General features: G+C 41.9%; 2 protein-coding genes across 2 annotated transcripts; both read right to left on the reverse strand.

Moving 5' to 3' along the window:
* Positions 1 to 1958: 1958 nt before the first annotated feature.
* On the reverse strand, positions 1959 to 5172 carry LOC146299897 (uncharacterized). Its single transcript, XM_084677485.1, has 7 exons — positions 4842 to 5172; positions 4604 to 4639; positions 3246 to 3281; positions 3030 to 3083; positions 2672 to 2707; positions 2421 to 2471; positions 1959 to 2260 (listed from the first exon to the last, which is right to left on the reverse strand). Exons 1-7 carry the CDS (start codon positions 4920 to 4922, stop codon positions 2207 to 2209), a joined length of 348 nt encoding a protein of 115 aa, XP_084533611.1. The 5' UTR covers positions 4923 to 5172; the 3' UTR covers positions 1959 to 2206.
* A 2906-nt stretch (positions 5173 to 8078) lies between these two features.
* On the reverse strand, positions 8079 to 12635 carry LOC146299898 (procathepsin L-like). The gene is made up of 9 exons (XM_084677473.1): positions 12559 to 12635; positions 12166 to 12266; positions 11545 to 11687; positions 11160 to 11360; positions 10651 to 10842; positions 10164 to 10329; positions 8682 to 8787; positions 8420 to 8541; positions 8079 to 8307 (listed from the first exon to the last, which is right to left on the reverse strand). Exons 2-8 carry the CDS (start codon positions 12263 to 12265, stop codon positions 8442 to 8444), a joined length of 1008 nt encoding a protein of 335 aa, XP_084533599.1. The 5' UTR covers position 12266; positions 12559 to 12635; the 3' UTR covers positions 8079 to 8307; positions 8420 to 8441.
* Between the last annotated feature and the right edge of the window lie 1402 nt (positions 12636 to 14037).

The raw sequence follows: 14037 nt of genomic DNA on the forward strand, positions 1-14037 counted from the left end.
TCGGAGACCTTAAGGAACAGTGTGAAATACCCCCCCAAAAAACAGTCAATCGCCCCTTTAATATATGAGGACTGAAAAGTGTCATATTTTAATATGTGGCCATATAAAGAATGTATTATTATTTACAATGTGTTATTTATCATTATTGCTTTAATATCGACAAGACACATTAAAGACATGAAACAACCACAAGCCACAGATCGAAGCACTGGATTAATGCCACAAAAAAAGATTTGTATTACATGTGCAATTTTGTTCATTTCATTTGTATGCATGCATTCACATGGTGCGGCATGCAATACACTACCACTACCTTTTCCTGTTAAAAAATATTCCGTTATGTGTAGTGTAGTTAGTGCTAGAGCCAGTTTGAATTCGCTGCTACTATTGCAGCCTGAGTAGCCTAGTTCGCACGATAGTTTTCAAATAACACAACCTAGGTATTAGGTTTTACAAGTTGTAATTTCCCTAAAGTTCTTGTTAGAATTAATTCACCCATTAGTATTAGTACTATTAGCATGTTTTGGCCGGTAGAAGTTAAGTGAAAGTCTGAAAAACATGCTAGTAAAATCTAACCTCGGAAACATTCGTCTTAACGTTTTACCATTGTCGAATTCAATGTCATAACATACACCCATGAAGTAGATAGGAATGTCGCCTACTTTGTTTAACATTTCTTGTTGCACACACTGACTTCTTGAAGCAAAGGGGGGCTATATCATCATGACAGTGTTAGAACAAGATGTACTGATGTATCACACTGACTTCTTGAAGTCCTTCTTGAAGTCAGTGTGAGTAAACTTTTTGTTGTAAGCAAAAGTCCAATTGCATAAAAAAAATTATTTATACCCTACCTTGGGTTTTAACCTGATAATTGGGAAATCTTCTCAGATTGGCAGTGGAATTAGAATTAGATGCGTTATTTTTTATTCTAACTTCGAGTATTCGTAATGCATGAACATTCCCTGAAAAGTCGAGCAGTAGCCTCCTACGATATGAAGCCCCTCCTACGATTAAGGAGGTTAATCAAAACATCTGTGTACAAAAGCTCTTATTACAAGTAATAGTGTAGGCTACTCAAAAAAAGGGGGGTACAGGATCTTTGTTTGGTTCTGCAGTTCCATGGGCTCATGTGAATCTGTGACATTGCTTGTAAAAAAGAGTATACAAATACAATTTGATGAGATTATGACAAAGGTAACATTGCATTTAAATTAAAAAGGGCATTATGGAAGTTTAATATATGGCAACGACCGTACGAGCTTTCTGACGGTACATTTCTGGCTAATGTGTAGTCATGCCAGACGCGTATTGCCCTCCTCAGCGGTCAATACCATATGTCTATGGTCAATACGGCTCCGTAATGCCCTCTGACGTCATCTTGATTGCCCTCTGACGTCAGCGACGAGTCAGCTGCTGAGTTTTACTATCCAGATGATGCTGAAAAGATTTGTCATCGAAAGTGAGGATGAAGTCTAGACTCTTTTAATCACTTGTGTCGTTAATTTGTGTTGAAATTAAAGCCATTTTAGCCGAACCATGTTGTCCGCTTTCTATCAAAAGTAATGAGTTGCTAGGCAACACATGAAACGTAGCGTGAGAAGACTTGAGAGCTAGCTACAATTAGCCTAGAGGTACCATTTATTTTCGTTTACAAAATGAAAAGAAGCTAAAAATGCAATATAATAAACGACTTAATAACCTCGACCGTTCGGCCATGCCGGGAAATATCAAACCTCGGCTTTGCCGTTCCAGTCTCAGTTTGATATTTCCCGGCATGACCTCACTCTCGGTTAGTAGGCCTATTAGTTAGTAACGACAAACAGAAGGTTTTGTTCCAAATGTTGAAATCATATTTTGCACATCAACATGCATATATATTTTATTAAAATTTCACATCCAAACATTGACCAGCACACTGAACGATCAGTGTGTTTACAACATGACACAATGGGCCAAGCTAGTTCCCAAATGTTTCACACAACAAAGTCAGGCTTCTTGTTAGGATGAAGTGGAGGGTGCTCCATGTAATGCTCCAGAAAGAGACGGGAATAATAGATAAGAAGAGAGCAAGGGATGGTGAGAGAAAGACAGGAAGATAGAGAGAGTGGAAGAGAGCAAGACAGAACGTGAGTGTTTGTATTGCAATCTAAGGGACAAAATGGATGGAGGGATCAGAGTGGAGATAAGTGGGCCATTGTCATGCCTATTCATATGAATGGGAATGATGGTTGTGCAGGTGGTGTGGGAAAAGGTCCTCCTGTCAGAAAAAACAGTTGATCAAACACAATATTAGCAGGTAACAGTTCTACTTTGATGAAGAGAAAGCAAAGGGGGTTTATTTCATCATGACAGTGTTAGAACTAGATGTACTGTGGATGTATGGATTAAAGAGCTTTTATAAGTGGGTAAGGCCATACCATCTCGTCATATTGTATGGGCTCAGGTGTTGGGGGTTCAGGTGTTGTGGGCTGTTAGACAAGGCAGACACACACAAAAATGTTTTGTCACAAAACGTTATTAGTGTTATGATCATAAATATTTTTAGAATAGATACACAATCTGGTTTGTGTTGATTTCAAAGGTTTTGCATCTATTTTTTATTATTTGTTTGTGGTTTGTGTGATGTACGGTTTGAGGGAGTGTGTGAAGGAGTGTGAGTGGATCATACTATCTCGGATGGGGGTGGGTGAGCATCTTCCGGAAGCTGTGAGAAAAAAAAGCAGGGATACTCAAGTACAACTCAAACACCAATGTGAGGAGAACCCTGTCATACGTTTGACTTGATTTCCCTGATGAAGTTCTGGCTGTTTGCCAGAGGTCACATTAAAGGTGGGTTCATCATATTGTAGACCGTTCAATCGAAGTATTATTGTTATTTCTAACAGACTGGAGTGATCATAACATTGCAGGAAGATAGAGAGAGGGTGGGAGAGGGAAAGAAAGAGAAGGTGAGGGTGCGTATATCAAACTAGCGAGTGAAAATGGATGGATAGATGGAAATGTAGGTAAGTGGGCCATTGTCCTACGTTTTCATCTGAATGGAATTGATGGTTGTGCAGGTGGTGTGGGAAAAGGTCCTTCTGTCAGAAAAAACAGTTGATCAAACACAATATTAGCAGGCAACAGTTCTACTTTGATGAAGAGAAAGCAAAGGAGGGTTTATTTCATCATGACAGTGTTTGAACAAGATGTACTGTGGATGTATGGATTAAAGAGCTTTTATAAGTGGGCCATGGTCCTACCTTTTCGTCAAATGGTATGGGCTCAGGTGTTGTGGGCTGTTAGACAAGGCAGACACACACACAAATGTTTTGTCACAAAACGTTATTAGTGTTATGATCATAAATATGTTAAGAATAGAAATGCAATCTGGGTTGTATTTATTTCAAAGGTTTTGCATCTATTTTTTATTATTTGTTTGATGTATGATTTTAGGGTGGGGGTACGTAGGCTACTCAATAGGGGGACTCCAGTCCGGATCCACACCCGGACGCAATACAATTTGGACCAAAACCAAAATCAACATTCTAATTTAGTCATGATTCAAGCAAGTTGTCATTGGTGCGTGATTTCGCGCTATAGCCTATATTTTGTTAGCCTGGCTCTGCCCTCCTACGTACTTCAACTCAATTTTAATTTAGCTTTTGTACTAGGTCTGGGAATTCGGCACATAAGTCGGTTTTCTCAAATCAACTTTTTGTAGGGCCAACCGCTAATTTGAGTTGTATTTCAGTAATGGCGGTGGAGAAAGATGCGAGCGAAGCCATTCGGTCCGTTGTGGCAACGCTGCCGAATATCCAAAAGTTAAAGCTGGGTTTTGTTGGTGGCCATGATGTTGTGGCCCTTCTCCCCATGGGGTTTGGGAAAAGTTTGATTTTCCAGCTACGACAGCTATCTCCTTTGCAGTAGTGGTAAAGGAGTTGGCTAAGACGAACCGTAGCGATTGGTTATGGCAGATCAGAGTGGCTCTGGGCAGATCCAATAGTTTTAAACTTCTACAGAGTACCCGCTTTCAAGGAAGTTAACGCTTGTCAATGGAACGGTCCCAGACCCTTTGTACAAATGAAATTTACGAGGGTCTGGTTTGGACCAGGCTAATATTTTGTTCCTACTACATGTGGTTTCTATCTTCCATGTCCAATCCAAATGTCCAATCAGGAGCTGTAATAACTAATCACCATGACAACTCACTCACTCAACGTTGGTTGGCCTCAACCTATGTGGGTCACGCAAGTTGTGTGTGTCATTCGCAGCAACCCAGGCTAATCGATTTGCTAACGGTACCTGTTTCTTCCTTAGCGAAAATCATGGCGTGCTCTAAACACAACAAAAAGCGAAAACGTTTATTCCGAAAATCGCGATGTGTTTAATGTGCAAGGAGACGGTTGCCCTTCTCAAAATTGGTAATGTGAAATGTCACTATGACACAAAACATGGACACTTTAACAAAATGACCCCTAGAACTCTGAGGTAAGGGCCAGAAAAATTAACCATCATTGTTCCGGACCCTGGACTGAATGGAAATTTGGTGAGTGGACCCTTTTGGGTTTCTAATTGAGTAGTTTTAGGGAGAGTGTGAATGAATGTGAGTGGATCATACTATCTCGGATGGGGGTGGGTGAGCATCTTCCGGAAGCTGTGGAAAAAAAGCAGGGATAATCAGGGACAACTCAAACACCAATGTGAGGAGAACCCTGTCATATGTTTGACTTGATTCCCCTGATAAAGTTCTGGCTATGAGTTACATTAGAGGGTAGTTATAAAGTGCATCTCTAAATTTATAACAGACAAGAATGATCGTGACATGAACTATTTGTTCAAATTGAGGTGGTTCGTACCATGTGGTGCGGGGGTGGATGACGGGGCTTAGGGCTGTTTGGCTGTTTGTCAAAATGGAAACATTGAGAATAGCAAAACATTCATGGGCACTTCAGAGGCACTTATCAAGTAATTTAAACACAAAATAACTAATGCTCAAGCAAGAGTTAAGCTTTGGATTCATTAATCAATGAGTGCAGGATATCAGTTCAGACCTTATTGCCAGTTGGCCATTGGAGAGGTGCTCTTCTTGACATTCTTACACGTTTTGGCCTCTATACATACATATTAAAATAGGAAGTGACATTAATACTGTATGACATCTCACATACATATACACACATACAGGAAATTGAGGATAACCTTTACCAGCTGTTTGGTAAGCGGAAGACTGGAAGAGGCTCCTTGAGGTGGCATGAGACCCATCGGGATCTCTTTACTCTCCTATAGAAAGTCAGAAAAACCCAGACAATCAGAAAAATGACATCATCTTCTTCAGTATTGTTCATCTTAGAAGAATTTGGAAGTAGGAATATTCGTTTTTCTTTTTTTAATGGAAACATGCTTGTATATATGAAAATTGTGGAACCAAAGATGTCTTCTTTACCAAATCAGAGAAAAAGTTGAGGCCCATTGTGTAGGATTCCAGTCCATTCTCAGCTCGCTTGTTGTGTTCCTCAATCATCTTCTTGTTGACCAACCAGATAGACTTCCGTCTGGACTCCTCCTCTGCTGATGCATACTTCTTCCCTGTAAAGAGCACAGCTGGTCTGAATGAACATCTAAGACTTTCAAATATAGTTTTTGCCTCACAGGTATTACTAGAAGGCTAATTGATGACATGGTACCTGAATCTCATTGCCGATATAATTGCCTAATTTTCAGATTTTGAAATAGTAAAAGTTCACGTGAAAGAATAGTACTCATCAGCCAATTATTTTACTCTAAATGTTATACTGAATCAGGAGTGTTGAGAGCATCTCACCAAACTGAGTCTTCCAGGCCTCAAAACCTTTGTCTACATCCGCCCCATCATTCTTGGCTACTGGTTTGGAGACGACGAATGCCACAGAGAGAACCAGGACCACCAGGAGCACCACAGACTGCATCCTGGAGAGACAGAGACACTTCAGACAAAGCCTGCCAACTCATCACCTATCGGCTAGCTATCTTTGCAGCTATACACTCTCACCTATCTGCCCTATACCTACCCCTGCTGCCCTACACCTGTACACACCCACCTATCCAGTGCCGGTCCTGTGATAAACTCTGCCCCGGGCGATAAGAGAAAACCGCTTCGCAGCGCAGACATTTTCTTTTTCTTTTTTTATGCTTGTGTGCCCCCCACGTGACATTTGGTCACGGGCAGCTGCCCGGTCCACCCGTGCCTAAAACCACCCCTGCACCTATCAACCCTATATCTAACCCCCTGCACCTATCAACCCTATATCTAGCCCCCTGCACCTATCAACCCTATATCTAGCCCCCTACACCTATCAACCCTATATCTAGCCCCCTGCACCTATCAATCCTATATATACCCCTGAACCTGTCTACTTTAACCTGTCTACCCCTGAACCTGTACACTCTCAGCTATCAACTGTATATAACAACCACTGCACCTGTTTACACAATATGTAATCCGTCACATATACACCCTCACTTACTGTATCTACCCCTGAATCTATATACCAACCACCAACCTACGGTAGGTACCACTACCCCTGTCTACTGTAGACTCCTATGGGTATTGTATCCATGGGTATTTACATATTGCTCTAACTCGGTCCCTCCTCTCTCTCCTCTCAACAATCACAGATGCACAAAAAAGGCATACCTTGCTCTCCAAATGGAACTGAAGCAGTATGTGAAGGTGATGACCAGTGAGTTAATATGATGGTTCACGGGGGTTAACCTGTTCTTATAGTTCTCAGTCACACCCTCAGTCACACCTACAATTCGAAATTCTACTGAAATTAATTACATACGGGTTTATGTTTGCCAAATACTGGATATTTACCATCCATAAGTATGTGCCAAATGTCTGTCTGATTTCGTGCTTGTAACTTCATCATTGACAGTGCACAATAGTACAAAGGTATAGGGAAAACATGACATGGGTTTCAGGAGAAATAGGTTTTGTTAATGTATAGTGTAAGGCAAGTCGAATGGATTTGGGAAATGGACTGTCGTGGACATTTTTGAGAGAATCAATTGTTTAAGCTGAAGTCGGGTGAAGTATACAGTTAATGTTTATTTGACGTAGGTCTAAACATAATAACGTTACCAATATAACATCATTCGCACACAAACAAAAGACAATAACACAAAGACAATTCCATACAGCTCAATCTAGCATTCTAGAATGGAACCGGGAGAATCCAGCCCACCAGCACTACTCAGCTGATGGCCCTGAACCCCCCAGAACATTCTTCAACAGACCATTTTATAGATACGACAGTTCTCAAAAGTGATTGGTCCATCCTACAGACATGAAGCTATACCAAATCTCTTCTGTCATTGGTTAAATCCTTAGAACAATAAAGTTGAATCCACATTGTCTTCGGAACAACTGTGTCTTCCCCCCAGGTGACAAGAACTCTTCCAGGTCACCCAGACTTCCCGTCTCTTAGACTTCACGTTTCCTAGTTAGGTGTTATAAAACTACAGGTGGCATCTCTACCAAATGAGTTGAATCTACATACATTGTATCAAGCGTCTTATCCAACTGTAAACTTCTCCTAAAACACATTCATTGTACATAGGCCCAAAATGTCTTTCACATGGACCGGCCGGGATTTTTTCAGAGCTGGAAAGAAAGACGTACTAGCAGTCACATGGATATTGCCCGCATAATCATACAGTATGAGTGTCCCCCTGTCCCCTTATAGAGTTACGCTTATGTACAAAACGTTTCTGTATGTTCTATCTGTATGTTAATACAATAGCATTGTGTGTTTATAGGCAAATTGTTCCTCTCAGGTCCTGCCAAGGTACTTTTCCAGATCCTAGAGGTGACATATGCTTTGTTGACAGATGTGACAGACTAAGCCTGGTTCAACAAGGGAATGGCTTCCCTTGAATAGGTGAGCCCCAGGACATAGTACAATCCATCCACTAAGCAACCCACTCACACTTTCTGTAACCTTACTTTTAAAATCCTCTTCTATTTAAGTTTAAGCACACCAAACAGATGAGCTGTCTACAGTGTGTGTTGGACAATCATTCAACAGCCAGCATGTGCACAAAACGACACGTTTTTCTAACGTTTTTAAATCTCTGCATTTATTTCCGTTCATGAAGTTTACAGTACAGTTTGGGTGCCCACATGGCTTTAAGTGCATAAATGTCTCCTGGAGACATGGAGAACGGACTAGGAAGACTGCCTACTTACAAGAATTAGAAATAAATTTCTATGAAATTACATTGAATTATTTATTTAATCTTCTCCTCCATGGATCTCACGTAGTGGTGCTCCTGAATCATCTGCGAAGGCAACATTAAACACGTATGTAGTCAGTACAGGGGCGTTTTATTTGTCTTCATGTCTAAAGAGCTGCCTCTTTTAGGGCTCCACTGGTTTCCCTGCAGAATTCACCTGCATTTCTCCAGACTTCCCCTCAGACCAGAGGGTAACTGGCTGCGGTGGCAATGCCACACTGGTTCTGCTTGTTCCTGGTCATCATGATGTAGCCCTTGGATCCCCAACTCAAGCCCCAGCTAGACACCACCCAAAGCAAAGACATATTACAACTTAGTGAGACCTTTCGAGAGAGATAGAAAAATAGTTGTCAATCCATTGTTGGAATCATCAGCATTTTAAATAATGGGCCCCTAACTTGTGTGTGTGTGTGTATTACCTGTTCTTCACCATCCAGTAGTCCTGTCCGTTGTCAGTGCCATAGCCCACAGCCAGAACACCATGGTCCAGCTCAGAGCTGCTGCAGTCAGGCTCGTCGTACACACCTGGGAGAGGAGCCAACAACCAAAGTCTCAACCAAACACACAGCACCAACACTACTACCTTGTCCCCAAACACACAGCACCAACACTACTACCTTGTCCCCAAACACACAGCACCAACACTACTACCTCAGTGTTTCCTCTATGTTGATTTTGCCACCACGGCAAAATTTATGCCGCCACGGTATCAGAAATAGGGCTGTACAAAAAGTCGTCTATCAGCAGTGGTTGTTAGAGTGCATGTCGGAGAATAGCACAGACATGCGCTTCACACCGCAGTTACATTTACATTACATTTAAATGTTTTCATTTAGCAGACGCTCTTATCCAGAGCGACATACAGTAAGTACAGGGACATTCCCCTGAGGCAAATAGGGTGAAGTGCCTTGCCCAAGGACACAGCGGTAATCGAACAGGCAAACTTCTGATTGCTAGCCCGATTCCCTAACCGCTCAGCCACCTGACTCCCCCAGTTGAGATTGTGTGTGTGCGTCCTTGAGAACTGTAAGGCGTATACCTTATGTTGTTTGTTCATTTAAGCCTGTTCTTGTATTAGTCTATAGTTCTTGCAAATTAAGTTAATTGGTGATTTTCGTTGTTTGTATTTTACCTCTGCTAGCTAAATTGCACGTCTATTGATTCAATAGCAATTGCTGAACGCCCTTATTCACGTTTGTGTTTTAGGTGCATTATTATGCTGAATTAGTTTTAATTAATAAATAGTGGTTGTATTGTTATTATTTGCTACAGAATGCTTAGCCTGTCAATATCAAATGAAGCAGACAGTGTACATGCTTCCGAGTACCTTTATTCGATAGGCTAGGCTGACCATTTACAATAAGTTGTTACGTCAATTATTAATTGGCAGCATTTATGCCATTTAGAACATAGCCTACTTTATGAGTGGAAGGTGTCTTTAAGTAGCCTAACCTTATTGCTGTAGGGGAAATAGGACGGAAATATTACATTAGCTATTAGACTATTATATGAACCTTCTCTGAAATATAGGGTTAGGGTTAGAACTTTGTTTGTTGTACAAGGTACAGTGTTGTCCTAGAGGAAACACTGTACCTTGTCTCCAAACACAGCACCAACACTACATTTATTTGTCCACAACCACACCCAAATACCCTACATATACTGACAAAACTACTGCTTCAATCAAAGTTTGTTAATGTCTAAGGGACACTGTGTATGTGACTAATTTATGATTGAACATTATGGGGTGTTCACATCAGTTAATCTGATCTTTTCAGACGACATGGCAAAGTCATGTACTTTGACACACATCTGCTTGTGCTAGAGGTCACTTCAATCTGATACATTTAGTCATTTAGCAGACGCACTGATAACCCAGTTACTGTGTCTGTATCTCTAACCTGATTCGTAAAGCTGGAAGGAGGAGTGTCCTGCGTCAATGGCAACAGACACAGGTCCAATGGTAGCCACAGCTTCCTGTAGGGCGCCCTCGTCACCGGATTTTATGTCCACAAAGCCAGTGCAGGTGGCACCAATGCTTTCGGGCTTGTAACGGCACTGGCCATCCTGGGTGTGGAAGAGTTCATGTTTGTTCAACTACTAAGTGGATGGTGTGTTTTGTGTAATTTCACAATCTAGTAATGTGGAATATCACAATCTAATCCTTCTGTAAGCGTGTAAGGGAAAATTATTAAATAGAGTGTTTGGAGTACGATGTGGAGAGTTTAGGTGCAGAGGTGTATCACCAAAGCTATCCACTAGATGTCTGTATTGTGCTGCGTCAACACAACTTAAATTAACTTAAGACTGGAGTTTGGTCCTGCACACTGTTTCGTGTGTGTCTATGATTGAGTGAGGAGTGTGTGTGTGTATGTTTCCACCACCCACCTCAGCCTCGTAAGGGTATGAATCCTCAGTGTCCAGGCCTCCGTTGTCCTTGATGTACTGGAAGGCCTGGTCCATGAGGCCGCCATTGCAACCCATGTTTCCATAACTACCGGAACAATCCACCAGCTGCTGCTCGCTGAGAGACACCAGCTTCTGGGTCTTCCTGAAAGTCTGTCCCTCCAAGGAGCCCGTCTGAGAGGGAGAAATAGAAAAAGGGAAAGAGTGAAAGAGAGGTAGGGAATTGGCCAATGGGTGAGCAAGTGGGAAAGGTAAGATATACATAAATATATAGTACATAACATACCATACACAATATAATGTAATTATGTATGAAGGAAGCCTTTTCACCTTGCCCCTCCTTCACCCAAACCCTACAGTGGTTATTCCCTCCATCCATTCCTACCCCCTCACACCTTGCTGAGGGCCCCACAGTGCTCCTCTTTCATTCCCCTCCAGCTCCTAGCCATCTCATATCTTCATCCATTTCCCTCCCTCAATCAACATCTTACCGTGCTGAAAGCCCAGCAAGAGCCACAGTCTTTCTGGTCCTTGACATCGGTCACGTAGCCCTTGTCCCTCCAGTCCACAGAGTTGGGCAGCTCAGCGTCGCCCCCTGCATGTGGGAGGAAGGTGGAGCCTCTGCGTGGGGCGGAGGAGTTGAAGGAGCCCAGGCAGCCCTGGGAGATGAGACGTCTGTACTCCTCGTTTTCCTGGAAGGGTACAATCAGTGTTTGAACCACAGAGCATCATCAGACAAAAATGACCCCAAAAATCCTCAGAGAGAAGAGATGAGGTTTCATGTATGGAAAGCTCAGATCCAAAGATGTTTCGAGCACCTACAAAGATAAACAAGTTAATGATTACATTTGTTTGGCTCTACTGAGTACAACCCACCATGTCAGCAAAGAAGGTCATGCCCAGGTAGTAGGACTTAATGCCCTGGTCTGCCAGCATATTATGGACCAGCACCAGCTTGCGGTTGGAGATCCAGGTGAGCCTGCGCTGGGCTTCCTCTGCTGGGGAGGTATATATCTTTCCTTGACACACACAAACACACACACAAACAAAATCTAGTGTCAGAAGACCAGTTTGTTACATTCTAAGACCAGCTAATAGAATTTAACTTCTGAAATCAGCAGTGAAACGAGGCTGTATGTCCTCCAGCTGGACCAGGTGTAGGTCTGGTTTTTTATACCTCTATTCATAACTGGTTAGCAATATTCAAAACAAGAGTGGGGTCGAATCATTGTTTATTTCAGGTCAAACAGAGCATTGGACGTAGCAGTTATGTAAAGATCATGATTTAGAGGCAGGAGGTTCCCCGGTGTTTAGTGAATCAAGATTTAAATCACAACACTGTGGCTGTCTGAGGCACACCACAAAACCTGCTGTTCTTCTGCCAGTACAGACAATATTGTTGCAAGAGAATAAAAGACTGGGTGAAAGACAAAGGTCTGTCCTTAAGAGACCCATAGAGATAAGGAGTGGAGGAGTGTGAGACGGCAGGTCTCTTACCATACTTCAGCTTCCAGGCGTGGAACTCCAGGTCCTCCAAAGAGAGACTGGCAGCACTCACCGCCACCAGAACGGCAGCAACAACAACCAACAGCTTCATTCTGGTGGAGGCAGGAGAGGAGGCAAAAATGGTTGACTGAGATAAGACGGTTTGAGATTTGAAAGTTTCCCTAATAGTCTTTCTTGATTTTCTCACAGGTGCTTTCTTTTGAGATTCTTTAGTTCAATGTTTATTTCTAGCTCTTTGATTATGACTATTTCTCTTTCTCCTCATTTCTCAATCAAGGTTTTGTAGTCACTCGGCATCTGAAAGTTACAGGAAATTAGTAAGTGTGTATGTGTGTCTTTGTGTATATGAATGTGTAGTGAGTGTGAAGTATGGCTGCTGCTTACCTTTCTGTTTGTGGTGGAAGTTGAGGTAACACGTCTAGAAACCACCTGCAATGGATAGAGATTTTGTCTGGGCGCTGCTCTTATTTAAACAGATACACACACTTATATCGCAGTGTGTCAGGTGATCAACGGTCTGACGGTCATAAACATTGGCATGGGGAAGACAGGAGAACGGAAGGAGGAAAAAGAGAGAGAGAGAGAGGCAGAGAGAGAGAGGCAGAGAGAGAGAGACAGAGAGAGAGAGACAGAGAGAGAGAGACAGAGAGAGAGAGAGAGAGAGAGAGAACACATGGGAAAACAGACAGAAAGTTTGGTGGGTTCTTGGACAGTCATAATAATCAGCAATTCCTGGTCTTATGTTTCAACAATTTCATTACCATCCATGTATTATTTTGTTGTGGCTTTTTAGACCAAAGAGAGATAACAATAGAAATTGACAAAACATTTTTTCAGAAATTCCCATGTCTTTAACTGTAAGTGGTTTGACTGTGATTGTGATAGTGGTGGTGGTATAGTGTGTGTGTTTTTGTGTGTCTCGGTGGAGACTGAGGCCTGCGCAGGGTCATCCAAATTTCTTCCAGTCAAAACAAGGGGAAGTTTCCTGCATATTTCCGGGCAGTGCGACTCACATGCTGCAGAAGGTTTCTCTTCAGCCAGGTGTTCTTGGGGAAGTTTGACTGAAGAGGAACCAAATAGAGCTGTAGTACACAGTCCCCACACAAGCAGAGATTAGGCACCCACAAAAACATGCTGTGCACGCACACTAACACAATCCTTACAACCCACAATACATATATACAAGCCCATTCATCAGATTTGTAGCTTTATTACATTATAATGGCAACTTGACAAAGAATGCTGACAAAGAATCCCGTATACATCTGTTCTTGTTCTTCATTTCACTAAAATGTTCCGTGGGTAGTATCCTTCCATCACTTAACCACATGGCAGCAGGGGAAATTGTGGTGTACATGACGCGTGGTTTGGCCCCAGTGTTCACCACCATAGTATGAAAAAATGCTATTTCTCTCTCTTTCTATGTATGCATATGTATATACATGTACATATGTGTGTATATATACAATATATTCTCATACGTTTTTTGTCTTCATACACATTTTTGTTAATTTTAATTGTCAAGAGAATCTCTGAATAAATAGCTTTTGACTTTGCGTTTTTTGAAACCATATAATTAACCTCACTGCCTATGCAGAATACATCTTGTCTGGGAGTTCAAACCTTGAGTCACCTCATTCTGTTTCCATCAATGACAGATCACCACTTCCTGTTATCGTAATCACATTTCCTGTTTGCAACCTTGTCCATGTGCTTTTACTGTAGTTTCAATCTGAATTGTTCTCTCTTTATTTTAAATTCAGGGAAATTCACTCAGTTCAGTGAACCATTCAGAGCCCAGATAGTGTTCCGTCCCCCTGACATTGAAGCTATTTAATTCAGCCGCTATATTCACACAGTCCT

Source organism: Hypomesus nipponensis, chromosome 3 (genome assembly GCF_054491055.1).
Source record: "Hypomesus nipponensis isolate SF chromosome 3, ASM5449105v1, whole genome shotgun sequence".
Taxonomy (NCBI): domain Eukaryota; kingdom Metazoa; phylum Chordata; class Actinopteri; order Osmeriformes; family Osmeridae; genus Hypomesus; species Hypomesus nipponensis.

Coding starts and splice junctions, on each gene's coding strand:
- LOC146299897 (XM_084677485.1), bottom strand. CDS start 4,922: ATGTTTTGCTATTCTCAATGTTTCCATTTTGACAAACAGCCAAACAGC. Junction 2,708..3,029: donor AATTCCATTCAGATGAAAAC/GTAGGACAATGG, acceptor TTTTTCTCACAG/CTTCCGGAAGATGCTCACCC. Junction 2,261..2,420: donor CCATACAATATGACGAGATG/GTATGGCCTTAC, acceptor TTTTTCTGACAG/GAGGACCTTTTCCCACACCA.
- LOC146299898 (XM_084677473.1), bottom strand. CDS start 12,265: ATGAAGCTGTTGGTTGTTGTTGCTGCCGTTCTGGTGGCGGTGAGTGCT. Junction 11,361..11,544: donor TGACCTTCTTTGCTGACATG/GTGGGTTGTACT, acceptor GTACCCTTCCAG/GAAAACGAGGAGTACAGACG. Junction 10,843..11,159: donor CTTGCTGGGCTTTCAGCACG/GTAAGATGTTGA, acceptor TCTCCCTCTCAG/ACGGGCTCCTTGGAGGGACA.